The sequence below is a fragment of the Carcharhinus amblyrhynchos genome, chromosome 4 (assembly GCF_965287045.1).
Source record: "Carcharhinus amblyrhynchos chromosome 4, sCarAmb.v2.hapA, whole genome shotgun sequence".
In the NCBI taxonomy this organism is placed as follows: domain Eukaryota; kingdom Metazoa; phylum Chordata; class Chondrichthyes; order Carcharhiniformes; family Carcharhinidae; genus Carcharhinus; species Carcharhinus amblyrhynchos.
Window position 1 is genome coordinate 130543721 of NC_137327.1, and position 17922 is coordinate 130561642.

Consider the following 17922-nt stretch of genomic DNA (forward strand, 5'->3'; position numbering starts at 1 on the left):
ATTGGCTCCAGTCTGGTTAGGGCTCCCTGATATCACAGTCGATCAAATGTTGTCTTGATGTAAAGGGCAGTCACTCACAACTCATATCTGGCATTCAGCTCCTTTGTTCATGCTTGAACCAAGTTTGTAATGAGACTAGGGGCTAAGTAACCTTGACAGAACCCTAACAGAGGGTCAGTGAGCAGATTTTGCTGATCAAGTGCCGCTTAATGGGATGCTGGCCTTCATAGCGAGGGGGATTGAATATAAAAGTAGGGAGGTCTTGCTGCAGCTGTATAGGGCATTGGTGAGGCCGCAGCTGGAGTACTGTGTGCAGTTTTGGGCGCCGCACCTGCGCAAGGATATTTTGGCCCTGGAGGGAGTGCAGAGGAGGTTTACTAGGCTGATACCGGAGTTGAGGGGATTGAGCTATGAGGAGAGGCTGAATAAACTAGGCTTGTACTCGTTAGAGTTTAGAAGAATGAGGGGAGATCTCATTGAGACGTATAAGATGATGAATGGGATGGATAGGATAGAGGTGGAGAGACTCTTCCCGCTCAAAAAAGACAGTAGGACTAGGGGGCACAGCCTCAAGATAAAGGGGAGGCGGTTTAGAACGGAGTTAAGGAGGAACTTCTTCACTCAAAGGGTGGTGAATCTCTGGAATTCTCTGCCCGTTGAAGTGGTGGAGGCTGCCTCGCTAAATATTTTTAAGAAGCGGGTTGATGGGTTCTTGATAAGAGAGGGGATTAAGGGTTATGGGGAGAGGGCGGGAAAGTGGAACTGAGCCACAACAGATCAGCCATGATCTTATTGAATGGCGGGGCAGGCTCGAAGGGCTAGATGGCCTACTCCTGCTCCTATTTCTTATGTTCTTAATGGTGATGCTGATGATCCCTTTCATCACTCTATTGATGATTGCGAGTAGACTCATAGGGTGGTAATTAGCCAGGTTGGATTTGTTCTGTTTCTTGTGTGTAAGACATACCTAGGCAATTTTCCACATTGCCAGGTAGATGCCAGTGTCGCAGCTGTACTGGAACAGCTTGGCTAGGGGCCTGACAAGTTTTGGAGCACAAGTCTTCAACATTGTTATTGGAATTTTGTAAGTGCCCTATCCTTTGCGATGTCCAATGCCTTCAGTTGTTTCTTAACATTATGTGGACTGAATCAAACTAGCTGAAGATTGACAACTATGTGCTGGGGATCTCCGATGGAGACCAAGATGGATCACCCACTTGGCACGCCTGACTGAAGATTGCTGCAAATGCTTCGGTCTTATCTTTGGCACTAATGTGCTGGGCTGGGCTCCACTTGAAGATAAGGATATCTGTGGAGCCTCCTTGTCCAGTGAGTTGTTTAATTGTCCACCATCATTTACAAGTAGATGTCACAGGGCTGCAAATCTTAGATCTGATCCATTGGTTGTGGTGTTGCTCATCTCTGTCTATTACTTGCTGCTTATGCTGTTTGGAATGCAAACAGTCCTATGTCGTAGGTTCACTAGGTTGACACGTCATTATTAGATATGTCTGTTGTCACTCCTGCATGCCCACCAGTACTACATTGAACCAGAATTGATCCCCTAGCTTGGTGGTAATGGTAGAGTGTGGATATGCCAGGCTATGAGGTAACATATTGTGGTTGAGTACAATTCTGCTGCAATTCTGGAACTGAACAACTTTCAGATCAGCCATGATCTTATTGAATGGTGGGGTAGGCTCGAGGGGCTAGATGGCCTACTCCTGCTCCTATTTCTTGTTTTTATGTTCTTATGATGGTCCATAGCAACACGTGGATGCTGAGCTGCTAGTCAAAATTTATCCCATTTAGCACGGTTGTAGTGCCACACAATATGATGGAGGGTATCCTTAATGTGCAGGTTGAACTTAGTCTCCACAAGGACTGTGTGCTGGTCACTCCTATTGAAACTGTCCCTCTTACCGATACTACTCAACCAGTCTTGGTAATGAACACTGAAATCCCCTACTGGAGCACATTCTGCATCCTTGCCATTCTCAGTGCTTCCTCCAAGTGGCGTTCAACATGGAGGAGTATTGATACATCGACAGGGAATGGTAGGTGGTGATCATCAGGAGGTTTCCTTACCCATATTGATCTGGTGCCATGAGATTTCATGGGGTTGATGTTGAGGATTCTCAGGGCAACTCCCTCCTAAATGTAAACTAGTCTGAGACAGCTTTCCCAATGTTAGTAAGGAAAATTTTACAGGGGCAACCAGGCTGGGTTTGCCATTGTCATTTCCGATGCCAAGGTCAATATTGGGTAGACTGTCCCGTTTCATTCCTTTTTGTTTTCTTTGTAGTGGTTGGATATAACTGAGTGGCTTGCTAGGCTATTTCAGAGAGCAGTTAAGAAGTCAACCACATTGTTGTAGGTCTGAAGTCTCATGTAGGCCGGATGAGGGAAGGTCAGATTTCAATTCCTAAAGGACATTAGTGAACCAGATGGGATCTTATGACAATTGTCAATGATTTCACGGTCATCTTTAGATTTTTAATTCTAGATTTTTTTTTATTGAGACTTAAATTCCATTATGTGCTGTGTGAGATTAAAACCAAGGACCCAGGGTAAATACCCTTTGTCTTTGGAGCACTAGTCCAGCCACAATGCCACATCAGACAATAGTTGCCATATCAGATAATAGTTATGGAAGCCATGTTGGCTGAAAAGATGTATGGAGTGAAAAGCCCCAAAGCCCATTCTATTTCAGGAACACATAAATAGTCTGCATTTAATAAAAAATGTTATCAAATCTACATTTGATACTAACCTAGCAAATTTAGTAGCGTGTAGTCAAGTAACTAAGAATTAAAGAAGAACATGAACATTACTTTCAAGTTGACATAACAAGTTATGAGTTTCAATGTAAAATAAACACAAACTATATATATATGGAGAAATAAAATAGCTAGAAAAGAGGCTGCAAGAGACCTGGAAGTCTCAGTGGGTTGAACATCAACAATGTACTGTCATTACAGAGAAGCAGTTAACTAAGAAATCTAAATGTTGAGTTAGAGAACTTGGTTTTCCTCATTACTATCCAATTTGGAGCACTAAACAGAATTAAACGGTTATGACTGACCAACTTAAAACTAACATACATAAGCAACTATTGTTTTCAACCATAATTTTTCTTTGAAACCCAGGTCAGATCAGTGCGTGTAGGGTAAGAGTTCTGAAAGCCCATAAAATTGGTTATTTAATGTTAGAATGTTTGTGGCACTGCACACTGCACCGCCCTTCTCATCTGAATTAGATATTTCTGCTGTGGCTTTTACATGATGAGGACTTCGATTTACTGTTGACAGACAGCGTGAGAGAGGTGGGGGTGGGGGGGGGGGAGCATAGACAGATTGTGAGAGAGATAAAGTTAAGAAAAAATTGTATTTCAAATGATTCAGTGACAATCAGAACTCACCAGTAAAAGGTTCAAGGAGTTTGAGGAATGAAATATGGGTTTGATTTTTCAGACTTCATTGAGGACCAGAACAAAAAGGGTGAGGCCCAAAAATACTAGTATCAGCTAACTAGTGCCACTAACACTAGTACCGTGTTTGCTGACCAATTTTATGGAAGTCAGTTCGAAGCCTGTAGAGCTTCTTGTCCCCAGGTAGTGGATAGCAGATGCTGGAATTGAAAACAAAAACAGAAAATGCTGGAAAACCTCAGGTCTGACAGCATCTGTGGAGACAGAATTGAGCCAACATTTCAAATCCATTGGCTCTATTGTCTCTCCACAGATACTGTCAGACTTGCTGAGATTTTTCAGCATTTTCTAGATATATTACAGCATATTGCTTCACTCAAGCTGGAAGGCCTTTGATTAGCTCTCCAACTTTGAGAGCCCAGCCAATACCCTTAATTAGACAGGGAAACTATCTCTGTGTAAATTTAGGGTGCATCCTTGAAAATCCCAATGAGTGATTGTTTCCCATCCAGAAATGGGTTCTACATTTGGAAAGGCTCGACTTCTGTTTCCCGCCCACAGAGGTAAAATTCAGCCCTTGATATCTGTAGGCCAAGTGTCACACATTAGACAAAGGCCTGGACATTTTGGCCCCAAAGCCCATTGTCTTTGGCAACACCAGTAACTTGCGCGAGCAGGCAGGATCAAAATATCCCAAAGGATTTAACAGAGGTCAATTTTCCTTTCTCCATAAAGCTAAATACCCAACACATCCAAAAACCATGCTTTTTTTGAAGTTCATCAACATTTAGCATAGGAAATTTGTGACATTCACTGATCACATCTGATCTTTAGCGCAGGAAATATAGTTTTTGTCTGCACTATTTACCTTTGCGATTTTGTCTGTACTGTTTACCTTGCAAACCCTCTCCTACAAGCAGAATCCTATGTAGTGTTTAGTGGTACATCTTACTTTTCAATTTTATTTATTCTAGACTATCGTTAGTCTAGGCTCTGATCATTAAAATGCAAGTAGGTGTAAGCTTATATGCAATTTCTGAAGCTCAAAATTATCTGAAATCCAAAACACAATCAGCCCGGACGGTTTAGGATAAGGGATACCTGACCTGTGTGATTCACATCCACAGTTATTGGCCTAGACATCTGCTGATCCCTATCTCTATCTTTCACTGTTTGGATCGTATCTTAGAGAAGTGGGAAAGCTTATGCCTACTACAGTCAACCTTCTGGTTGAGGTTACTCACCCACGATAGGCAGTTTTCTCCAGCTTCTGGTAAGTCAAGACTATTTTTAATTCTGATGCTTCTCCTTGACTTAAAAAGGCCATTTTCACATGTCCTCGTGCCAAAATAAATTTACTCACCACTGTTAGGCCCAGATGTCCAGTCTTCCCTCAAAAGGCATCCACAAATCACAATCAGAAAGACATACAAATGGTTTAAGTTTCACAGATACAGCAAGTATATCCTCTGCCACCAAGCCTAGATAACAGGAAATGGGAGTGGACATGTGAGGTATTAAGGTAGGCACTTTTCAACACTCTTCCCTTGCCTGGCAGAAGGTATTGAACAGGGTTCCCATTTTTTGAGAAGTGTTCTTAACGGGGTGAATTACCCTTTTGCTAATTTTAGGGGGAAAAAAACAACAAATATAGGACAAAGACCATATGCAAACAACCTTTTTACTTAAAGTAGGAAACAAAGGACCTCCAACACTCCTCCCCAGTGATAATTTCAGCTTCACTTATTTTGGCATTGGGTAACTGGTTGTTATATTTAATTTGGGTGCAATTTACTCTGATCTGTATACTCCCAAGTATACATGTTTAAGCCCAACAATTAATTTTCCAAAGCAGTGTAGCAAAACAAGAACTTAATGATTGGAGTTAATTCCTCTCTGTGGTAAATTCCAAATAATTGCATCGATTATGGAAGATATATAAACACCATTTATACCAGACATGAGTTCATACCACACTAAAAATTCAATGCAAGTTGTTTTCACCTTCCCCTTTATATATCTGTCTGAGGTAGTGGTTAAATTAGTATTTATATTATGCTGCATTGACACAAATAATTTTATTTCATTCGAATATACTTGTATTAGGTAAAGAACACCCTCTTTGGGCAATAAAAACATAATTGAACTCCGTATGTGTCATTGTTCAAGTGCTAAAACAAGTGCATCTGAGTATCCTACAGTCTCCTTTCTGTTAATAGTTGCTTATAGAAAATTCTGTCATTAACAAAACAGAGGAACAGATGGCTAGCCTGGAATGTGACAGAAGGAAATTACTCTTTCTAGATCTATGCTGCAAAAGACGTAGGACACGATTTTCACCCCCCCCCCCCCCCCCACTACCACCACCACCACCCAGTCACTGGTGAACGTAGCTCGCCATTGGTATCTTGCAGTCATGCCAATGTCATGTATGTTATGTGGCTCACCCACCCCATCACTGGCAAAATTGCCACTGATGGTCACCTTCAGCAGGACCAGAAAGTGCCAGAAGAATCTGCCCATAGTATTGAAAAGAACCTTCTGCTGCTGGAAACAATCTGTTCAATTCAAGACTGCAGACATCAGATGAATCAGATAGGGAAAGGCTGTACTATAAAAGTCAGGCACCAAAAGCAATTCACTACAATGTAAATGTGAACTACACTCTACATGATTAAATGCTTGGAATACATTAACCTGCCCTCTGCCTCCAGAAGCTGTGCATCATTTCAAATCAAACTTTAACTTCCTTCCCTGCACAGAATTTAGGAAGCCAGGACATCTTAACAAAAACTGATAGTTCCAAATATGAAATGCAAACTTATGTCATGTGGGAGGGAAAGGATTGCCAGTTCAACATGTGAGAGCACATCAAACATTCTTAACTAAATTATTCCTTGTGATTTTTATTACCACATTTAAATGGATTGTTGAGTTAAATTAGCAACAAATGGAAGACATAGATGCAATGTAATGGGTCAGATTTTCCTGTCAGGGCATCTAATGATGCCTGCCATTTGGTAGACAATGCACTACATTCTTCAACGCAAAACATTGACCCTGGGCTTCCACGAAGATGCAATCGTCATTAGATTGCCACTCCACTTAAACTTTTCCACACTTTGACACTGCTCCCATTTCTTGCAGGGGGGTCTTCTCATCAGTTTCCCCAGAAATGTGCAGGTTGTCTTGACTGAACTGACAACTGACAGGGTAACAAGTAACCAATAAGACTTAAAGATCGGGAATCAATCAACTGATGGACTGAGAGTAATTTCGTGTCACATCAGGTACAGAAAAAGAAACAAAGAGGGAAAGAAAAATTGGATCAGAAAGTGACAAAACTTTTAAAAAATTACAATTTGACATTTTTAAATCTCTCCAAGAAGTTCAGAACTGGAGAAATGATACTCACATGATGGTACAATTTCACTGCCAAAGAAGTTAATTGACAATCATTTATTCTATTACACACTGTTAAAAGGATGCTTACACTTGTAATTACAAAAGCTCCACATGTCCACGGAAAACTCAGTTTTTTCCTACCATACAAGTACAGCAACTCATGCCTTCTAATGCATTTGAACATTGAAGTAAACATAGAAGATAGGAGCAGGAGAAGGCCATCTGGCCCTACAGGCTTGCTCCGCCATTCATAATGATTATAGCTGATCGTCCAACTCAATAGCTTAATCATGCTTTCTCCTCCTAATCTTTGATCCTATTTGCCCCAGGTAAACTGAGGAATAAAGTTTTGGTGAAGCTAAGAACAAAGGCACAATTCGAAAAGCACACATTGGATATTTGCATTTAATATGCATCTGTTCCTCACCAGGTGTTGCCGAACCATTTGTGCACAAACATTTGCATTCATCATTAACCCATTTTGTGAGCAAAATTTAGTTCATTTTTGCCATTTTGTGTTTCTATTAAATAGAATGAGACAAAGTCCCATCATGAATTTAGATTTAGAAACTCATCCCATTCCAATCACAAAGCTAAAATCATGGATGAGTTTAGTTTTGTAACATTAGCATCACTGGATTTAACAGAAACATGAAATAGTTGCTCTCAACATCTTGGTGGCAGTTGACCTAGAATAGCAGTAAGGAGCAAAGTGAGCTGAGGCCAATGAGGATCAAAGAGCACCCTAGTGGCTAAAGTCATACCAGACACAAAAGAAGATGGCTGCTTTGGTGTAGGGCTAATCATCTTCCTATCGTGAGTTCAATAGCAGGACTGAAGATTCATCAGTATTCAACTCTATTTGCAATTTCTTTGATAATGTGAATATGAACTTCTTTGATGTTAAGCATGAGCTGACTTGTAGCAGGTAATGGCCATCTCAAGCCAAATCTTGTGACATTGACCACTGACCGTCAATGGCAGAAGCTTTGCTAAGTCTTTCACCACCAACAGCTGGGGTCGCTGGACACTATCCAAAAATGCCTCACCTCCCGACAACTCATTGTTACCATATACGAGGCTCAAGTCACGTGTAGTGGAATACACACTTATCCAAATGTGACGAAGCAAAGGCACCCAAGAAAAATCAATAACATCCAATACAGAGTAGTTTGCTTATTCAGAGTCCATGTCACACATAAATTCAATGTCAACCCCATCCACCATCTGTGAATGCACTGATTGCAGAATGTTCAATCTACAGCGGGCACTGCAGCAACTCAGCAAGTATAATTCAATGGTATCTCTCTCCACTGCAATTTCTACCACTAAGATGGGCAAGAACAACAATATTGTAGGACAGCATGAACTCCTAAATTCCTCAGCAAGCCACTCACCATGCTAACTTGGAAATATATTGCTACACCTTCATTGCTGCCAGCTTAATTTCCTGGAATCCTCAATCCAATGCAAATACAAGAACATAATCACTGCTGTTATTGAAGGAAAAAGCACCCTCGTAGAACAATTATCATAAATATAGCTTGGCCAGCTTCGCCTACATCCCCAAAGAAATGCACAATTTTAAATCTACGTAACTTTGTTCAAGTATATTCAAAATGGAAAAAGGAATGGATGTTTTTCCAGAAATCTGTCAGTAAAATGGATTTCGTCCTTCAAAAGTTTGAAAAGATTTGTCTAAAATCAAATTATTTTTCATATATTTTAATTGTTGCTGTCAACTAGGATTTCACATTTTAAAAATTTCAACCGTGCCTTTCGTTGTATTAATAAACACATCAATCAAGCTAACTATGTAAACTTTGACTGTTCTCCAAAGCAGGGTCAAGGAGTTGTCACCTTGCAATAATCCTTGCATGTTGATTTCAGAATAGTTAATAAATTTTAGTAAAAGCCAAAAATGTAAACAAACTAACTTGCATTGACATAGCAGTTTTTAATTTTTCAGAAACATTCAAAATCATTTTGCATACCTTGAATTAAAGTTTGTGTTATTTTGGAGGCAATTACAGCAAACAATTTGCACACAGTTCATTCCTATAAACAGCAATGAATAATCTGTTTCAGTGATATTGGCTAAGAGTGAAACATTAGTCAGGACAAAAAATTTCTTGCTCATTTTTCAATGCTGTCAAGACATCTTTAACTTCTACTTGAATCATTGCAACTATAATGTATCAATATCCTTCCTGTACTGTCGCACACAAAACTGCATTTGGCATTTTAACTGAAATCTTTTAAATTACTCTTTGTATTCTGTACTGTTTTAACAAAACATAAAATTCATTTTTTTGTAGCCTTATCAAAGTGAGATGCTGCTGCCAATATCCTGTGAAAGTGTACTTCTCAATCTGTCTACTGTTTCACAGCATCAAGCCTACTGCCATTCAGTATACAGCTGTTTTTTTCCACTAGCATTAATGTCATCTGCAACCTCACACTTTTTTTTGATTTCTAAAGAATTAACTGTTTCTCCTGCTTTTACATTAACAGAAAATTCCCACCATTACCTTGAGGCCTTTATCCAAATTATTGATGTAGACAGTAATCAAAAGTGTTACCAGGGCTGGAAAATTATTTAGTCAACCTAACAAACTACCTTCAAGTCATATTCTGCATTCATCTTTCTAATCCATTTTAATCCTGTCTGCTAAACAACCCATAGGACCATACATCTTAATCTTCTCTGGTAATCTTCCATATGGTAGCTTTAAAGACTTTGCACTCAACATATGTTAGAGCATTCCTTATAAACTAATTTTGATCATTTTTTATTTATTTTTTATTCGTGTCACAAGTAGGCTTACATTAACATTGCAATTAAGTTACTGTGAAAATCCCCTAGTCGCCATACTCCAACACTTGTTTGGGTACACTGAGGACTTAGCATGGCGAATGCACTTAACCAGCATGTCTTTTGAACTGTGGGACGCAACCAGAACACCCAGACGAAACCGATGTTGACACGGGGAGAACATGCAGGCTCCGCACAGACAGTGACCCAAGCCGGGTATCGAACCCAGGTTCCTGGTGCTGAGAAGCAGCAGTGCTAACCACTGTGCTGCAACATCAGAATTTGTTTGTCAGTTTGATTCCTGACTCCTTACCTGTTTGGACTTTTCCAGTAGAAGGGGAGAACATAGCTTAATAGCAACAACACCAGACCAGTAATCAAGATGTCTAGGCTGATTCTCTGAGGGCATGTGTTCAAAACCTACTATGGCAGCTGGTGGAATTTAAATTTGATTAATTCAGTCTGGAATTGAAAGCAAGTCTCAGTAATATTGACCATGAAACTAACATTGCAAGTCTCAGAAATATTGTCAATGTAACTACCATAGTTTGTTGAAAAAAAAACAAAACTGGCTCACTAAGACATTTGACTCCAATGTGGCTTACTTTTAACTCCCCTCTGAAACAACCATGCAGGTCACCCAATTCACGGACAATTAAGGATAGATAACAAATACCGGCCTTGCCAATGATGCACACATCCCTGAACCAGCTACTGTCCTTTCAAGAGTACATTGTTTACCAGACAACTGCAATCAACAGCAAGAATACAGTTTCTCCCACCATCTTGTAAAATCGTCAGCTGGAAATGTTTGAATTACAATAACAAAACTTACATATTATCCCAGGTAATTATTCGAGCTTCAATGGGCTGCGCCATTTAATTCCAACAGTTCAAGAACAAACCAATCACTTTAGTCTCACGTCACCAGTCTACTTTTCTACATTCAAGTTTCAGGAAATGGTATGTACTGATGAAAATGGACGCTTAAAATTCTGAAACTGACTTCATATCATGAACATATTGTGGTTTATAGTGAAAATCCCAATAATCACTATACACTAACAAAAAAAATCAAATTGGTTCATCTTTTGTGGACAGGGATTTTTTGGCAGACCACAAAATCGTGTATGTGTGTTTTACAGTGCTTGAATATTTGCAAACTTTGAGACAGTTACTAAAAAATAATCAAAATGCTTCACACTCCACTAACAAACACTTTTCTATTTGCAGGACAAATGCAAAAATGATAGATCATAAAGTTGTCAAAAAGAAGAAATGATAATTAATTTCAAATTACAGAAACGCAAAGACTGACTCGTTTTTGAATTGTAAAGTAATTATCAACCAGTTCTTTCTTGTGGAGCTGCTCAGAAATAAAACAAGACTGCAAGTCAGCCAACAAAAAAAACTTCAGCCGCATAGCCTGCATTGCACTAACTACCAGAACGGGAAAAACAATTCAAGCGTCACAGATCACAAACTTGAAATATTAACTGTCATTTTTACAGATATACCCAGTCCTGCTGAGTATTTCTAGCTCCTGATTTTCATTTCAGATTTCCAGCATTTGCAGTAAATCACTTTTGAAAATTAGTTTCCCTCCCGCCAATACCCCATTTCAACTGGTCCTTCTTTGCTGTCAAGAATCTATCACTGCACTTCAGTAAAATTCAGAATTAAATCACTATACTCAAACATACAGCAAATTCAATGCAATTCACCTTATTAATGCCATTAAATTTTGAGAAGGAGTTGTTACTTAAAATGTTTGGATTTATATTCACAGCCCGGTGCTCATTTTTAGAAAATCTAAAGCAGAAAAGTTTTGTATGTAAAGATTTTTTTATGAAATGGAAATTCAAGTGCCAGTTACAGGAAAAATAGCCCTGGACCAGGTTGTGCACGTGTTATTTAGATACACATTTTCTCTATATAACTTGATTACTTGAAGTACAATATGGAAAATATCCTGCCCATGTAAAAACACCAAGTTTTTAATTTGTTTGCATCCTGAAGCACTACACTGCTAAATCCAGGCACGGTCAAGGTGTAGCATTCTACTTACACCTTGCTGGTTTACTGAAATAAAAGGACCACTGAAGTGGAATATATTTCAATTCCTTGTGTTTGTATTGCCAACATATTACACATGTTCATGCTATCTCCCAGACCTACTCAATATGGCTAAGTAAATTCCATACATTATTCTCACCGAAAGATATTTTCTAAAATGTTGCTGAGGCATTGGCAGATTAAGCATATTCTGAAATGGTAGGTGCAATTAGCTGTATACAATTTTTCCAAATGCTGGATTGTGGTCTGCCACAATCACAAACTTCGCAATTTACATCTGCACTTGAGCATTTTTCAATCATCAAATGTGTGAACCTAATTACACATCATCACTACCTGGATTGTTCAATTGGATCTGACTTACCGTATGTTGTAGTATCCATCGATCCAGCCATCCATTTCACTTTTAATATGGCTTGAGGCTGGATGTGGCATTCTATCTAGCAGACCACTTGAGTACCATGATTCAGACGTAATGTTATCCCGAATTGCTAAATCATTACTTGGATATTCAGGAGAACCGACATAGTCACTCTCAAAACTCCCCTTCTCAACATAACACCAAGAAGGTGTGGATCCATAAAGTGGTGTGGTCGTGTATTCTATGTGCCTGCACTGAGGAGAAAACACTTTGTGGCTGTCCATGGTGTTGGGTTCTTCTATTTTAATTTTAATGCTTGCTGCTACCCCAAATTGGGCGTGGCACGGGTTGTCATTATTAAGGTCACAGTTATTCGCATCTCTCAAGCCAACTCCATCTGACAGGTTGTATAAGGTGCTTTCTTCAGAGGAAGGTTGGTTGCGATCGTAGTTACTCGGAAACATTCGCTCAAAGTGGCATTGCTTATGATCCTTTTCTAGATACTCAGTGACCTGGTTTTTTCTATCAATAGATTTGGCTTCTTGAGCCCTGGCAATACATTCATCAGCACTGGAGTCTTCAGCCAACACTCTGCAAATTGCCTCCCTTCTTGACTGAGTTATCTCATATTCTGCGGAATACACGCCGGTTTCTGACTCCCCAAGTCCCCCTCTATCCAGCTGGTCGCCAGCCTCCAGCCTGTTGGCGAGCCTCATGTTTTGGGCGTCGGGGCAGGGGTCATCAGCGGGCACTGCCATGGTGCTGGCGATGCCAATGGAGGTGTTGGTGTTGCTGGCGGTGGTGGGGAAGGAGAACATGCAGTCCCTCTTGCCCTGGCCATAGGGCGAGTGCAGCTCCCCCAGCTCGTTGCTGTCGATGTTGAGGCCCATGGAGACGGAGACGGCTTTGCAGAGCTCGCGGGCCGTGTCGCTGCTCAGGGAGTAGGAGCAGCCGCCGAACTCGCTCTCGGCCGGGTAGTCGGCGCCCAGCTCGCCCTCCTCGAAGTCGTGGCGCTCGCAGCGGCGGCCCTTGTCGGGGCACAGGTCGCCCGGGGCGTTGAAGAGGCTCCGGATGACGAACGGCGAGTGGCCGTGGCCGTGACCGTAACCGCCGCCGCCGGCGCCACCAACCGCCGCCGCCTCCTCCTGGCTCAAAATGGCGGCGCTTCGGCGGCACGCGGCGTCGTAGAAGGCGCCAAAGCCCTCGCGCTCCCGCGAGGCGGCGTGCTCGGACGTGCTCGCTCCCTGCGGCGACGGCGCGGCGACGCGCGGCAGGGGCTGCTCGCGCGCGCACGCCGCCTGGAAGACGCTCTGGAAGGTCGCCCCCTGGCGCGGCGCGCCCGCCGCCTCCAGCCCCGGGCGCGCGCTGTAATTCCCATACAGGCTCTCAGTCTCCATGCCCGCCTCTCCTTCCAGAGGGAATGCAACACTCTGTGTGTGTGTGTGTGTCCTGGCTCCTTCCTGAGGGAATGCAACACACACACACACACACACACTGTAACCTCCCTCCTTCCAGGGAGAGCAAATGTAACACTGTCTGTCTGTCTATCCTCTCCTTCCAGAGGGGGCAGGGAATGCACAACTCTGTATCTCTCTCTCTCTCTGTGTCTGTCCTCTTTGCTTGTCCTGGAGGTGGCTGGCAGCCTTCAAATACTGCTGACTTCCTCTTTTTTTTTCAAAAAAAAGGAATAAAAATTGCAACACTCAAAATCCCGTTATTTGATACATTTTTCCTCCTCCGCTTGCAATTAAATCAATGAGTTTTTCATTGCTCACGAAAAAAAAAGATTTGGCGACAAGGTGCACAGTTTGATTGCAACCACTGGGAGTTGTTGCCAGCATTACTTTTTTCCACGCATGGCGATATAATAAATCACGGGTTAAATCCTTTTATTTCACATTCACAATATTTAAGGCTGTGCAGTTCCATATATATTAACTCCGCCCTACTCCTCTCGCATCCGTGACACGATATTTGCGCTGCAATCCTCTTACTTGGGGTTTGTTTTATTTTCTTGCTGCAGTCAGTAGCTTTGTGCGTGCGGAAGAGGCACTTAACTCAATGATAGGTAGCTTTTTAAAAATAATAATTAAAAAAAAATGTCAATTGCACTCCGATTTCCCAATTGCAATTCCAGCAGATGCGATGTGACAATGGTACTCTTGCTTTAACTTGATGACAACAAAAAATGCTGTAATCCAAAGCTGCTCTCCTCGACCTTCAGCAAGGCTCTCCAAAGGCAGATCCCCGCAGCTCAATTCTCTGCCGATTGTTTTTGGCTCAAAAATTAATTTGAGGGAGCAGGTCACCAGTCGACACGGACAGCAAAGCTGTTTCCAACACTAACCAAAATAAAGTAAAAGCTATATTGATTATTCCTTTCTGTTGTCGTTGCTGTTGTCCCAGTTTCAACTGAAAGCGATCAGGAGCAAACTATTCCCGGGAACAGGAGTGTCACAAACTGAGACCTGGCCTCCAAACATGTGGGAGCAAAAGTAGAGATAGTGATCGGAATAGTGGTCGGACGCTTTCGCCCAGATTCATAACATGGGGAATTTTTTTTTTCTTTTACATTTTTTTCAAAAAAGTGCTTCGCTTTCTCGTTAATTTGCACAAGTACTCACTTCCAGAGCAAGGCAAAAAGTCCAGTTTGTTGTGAAAAGCGCAAGTGAAGACCTACATCCATCCAGCACAAACTCCCGTGGAATTGGCACTGGCAAACGAGAATCGCAAACTTTTTTTCTGTCCCACTTTGCACTCTTGAGTAATCCCCAGCTCGGCTCGGACAGTCCAGATCTCGCTAGGTGCCCTTCCTGGACTTGTAAATTATTCCCCCTCCTTTTCGGTGATATCGCACGGCACTCGCTTTTATTTATTCTGCTGTATCCGATTTTAGCGACCACATTGCAACCATTTTGTCAAACTGAGGTTTGCATACTGCGATAGCACAGCGGCGTGCAGTCCGCCTCTCTTCCCTGCTACTGAGAGTGCATCTGGCAATTGGAAGTGTTGACGCTACGTTTTGAGACCTTGGGGTTCGGCCAGAATAGTTGCGTCAATCAAAAGAGTGTGAGTGAGAGAGAGGCGAGCACATTTATAAATAAGTGCAGAATATATATTAAAATGCTATGTTCCACAGCCCAGGATTTGCCACAGATTTGATACTTTTATTTTGCGGACAAGGTTGTGACTATTCCATATCGCGAAACCTCTAGTTCAGAGATACCCCGGCGACTTGTTGCCTGCTTGCTCAGCTGGCTTGACTTCTCGTGTGTTCCAGGCCACTCGCATCTAAATCCCAGATTCCAATCTTATCCCTGCAAAAGCCAATTCTGTCCCCCCCCCCCCTTTGGAAAATCTGATTTTAAAACAGCTGACGTTTAAGATTGGATACGAAAGAGAAAATTGAGGAGGGGGTGGCACGCTCTCATGAAATTCTGTCGACTTGCATTCAGGTGGTTAGTTCTTCCTCGCAGTTGCTCCGATAAACTACAACCTGATTTGACGTGCACTCAGTTCAATCGTTTCCTGGCGGCTTTTTGTATTGGCGAACTGCACAGGAGAGATTCGTCCAGCAATTTTCTACTCTTACACGCCACTTTCCGTCATTTCAAGCAGCCCCTTTTCAGATACCCCATTCCCATCAACTTGGTAGGCCGCCTCAAAGCAAAGGTGTGTTTTTTATAGGTTCAAAACAAGCCTTATTTTCTGCAGTGTTCTGGTTCCTTTTAAACTCCGAGGTCAGGTCCGAAGGAGCAGTCCAGCAATGTGAAAAAGCAGCCTTACATTCATTTTCATATCCCATTCAACACCAAGGTCACAGAAGAAAAATAAAAAATAGCTCTCCTAGAAACTGATCTTTAAAAGATTTCCTAGTTGGATTTACCGTTTTTCACATAATCCCTGTAATTATAAGTAGATACTTTGGTTGTTATAACCTTAAAAAAGGTCTGTAATTTGATATTCTGCCAATCCAAACACTGGTTGCATAACATGTAACATCTTTAACTTAGTATATGGACAACTGCAATTGAGGCAATGGTTAACCTTCAGGTGAAGTAATAGTGCAAGGGTAGATTATCACACAAAAAAAGATGCAGTGCTTCTGTATCATATAGACCAAAATCAATTAACGGGGCAGCAGTAAACCCTTGAGAGGTAAACAACAATTAAAGATACCTAACATTGTAATAACCGTTTTATTGTTGGTTACGATGGCAGTGGTCTGGGTTTGATTCGTAAGAACATAAGAACGTAAGAAATATGTTCCCAGCTTGGGTCACAGTTTGGCATTTGTATGTTCTTTCCATGTCTGCGTGTGTTTCCTCTGGGTGTCCCGGTTTCCTGCAACAGTCGAAAAGACGTGCTGGTTAGGTGCACTGGCCATGCTATATTCTCCTTCAGTGTACCCGAACAGGTGCCGGAGTGTGGTGACTGGGGGATTTTCACAGTAAATTCACTGCAGTGTTAATGTAAGCCTACCTGTGACACTGATAAATAAATTTAAAACTTATTATGTAATAAAACTTAAATGAATGTCATATGGAAAGTCATTCAGCACTTTTGCCAAATACCGGTCAAGAAAAATAAATTCTACACCCAGTTTTAGGAATTCTTCAGAGACTTTAGATGAACAGACATGGAAAAGGGGCATTCCATCCAATGGAGCACACACAGATTATAATGCTGGTCATTCCAAATAGTTTTGAACATTCACCGTAAGAATGTTTTACCAGGAATTTTCTCAGCAGTCCTCAAACATTTTTGCTTGAGCTGGGAATCTTTCACATGGAGCCCTGAGGAAAGCTTTCTGGAAATTCAGATTAGCTACATAATCGAGAGTTGCACTGCCAACTTAATCTGTTGCATCTTTAGAACGGCAACTGTGTTAGTTGGTTGCATCTTTAGAACCACATCTAACCACGGTGCTAGGCGTGGTAGCACAATGGTTAGCACAGCTGCTTCATGGTGCCAGGGTCCTGGGTTTGATTCCTGTCTTGGGTCACTGTCTGTGTGGAGTTTGGTGAGTGGTTGGGGGGGGGGGTGTAAGTGGAGCTAAGTCCACGAAAAGATCAGCCATGATCTTATTGAATGGCGGAGCAGGCTCGAAGAGGTCAGATGGCTTACTCCTGCTCCTAGGTCTTATGTTCTTATGCATGTTCTCTCTCTGCCTGTGTGGGTTTCCTCTGAATGCTTCGGTTTATCCCCAAAAGACATGCTGGTTAGGTGCGTTGATCCAAACAGGTGTCCGACTGTGACAACAAGGGAATTTTACAGTAACTTCATTACAGTGTTAATATAAGCCTTATTTGTGACTAATAAATAAATAAACCTTAAAAGTCAAGTTGGGGTGTTTAACAGGTAGGAAGTTCACCTAAATTCAGCTGGACAATAAATAAACTAGGGGATTTTCACAGTAACCTCATTGCAATGTTAATGTAAGCCTACTTGTGACTAATAAATAAACCTTAATTTTAAATTACTGCTTTATAGGTGCTCTTCCATATATTAATAAGAATAACAATATTATTTTATTAATGGCTTTTTACATGCCTCTGTTTGATTCATCATTCATTTTAAAGTAATACATTGCTAAACTATAACAAGGTCAATATTCGGGAAACTGATTCCAACCTGTCTTACAAACCCATCACCCTGCAGATGGAACCAGCGTGAGGCTCAACCTGGCAGCTCAGGCCTGATTTTCACACCATCAGGGAGCTACCAGTGTAACTCAAGCTGCAGTTAGTGATTCCAATGTGGAGCCCACCACATGATGAAATTGGATGGAGGTGATCCTGGAGGCAGAGACTACGAAGGGATGGGCATTGCAAG

At 41.6% G+C, this 17922-nt stretch overlaps 1 protein-coding gene across 1 annotated transcript in view; it reads right to left on the reverse strand.

Annotated features, from left to right (window-relative positions):
- ar (androgen receptor) overlaps nucleotides 1–15067 on the reverse strand; it is a 247025-nt gene extending 231958 nt beyond the window's left edge. Inside the window, exon 1 of the mRNA XM_080187884.1 lies at nucleotides 12091–15067. Coding sequence (XP_080044010.1) covers nucleotides 12091–13484 — 1394 coding nt within the window. The 5' untranslated portion in view covers nucleotides 13485–15067. The remainder of the gene's footprint in view (nucleotides 1–12090) is intronic.
- Nucleotides 15068–17922: the final 2855 nt, after the last annotated feature.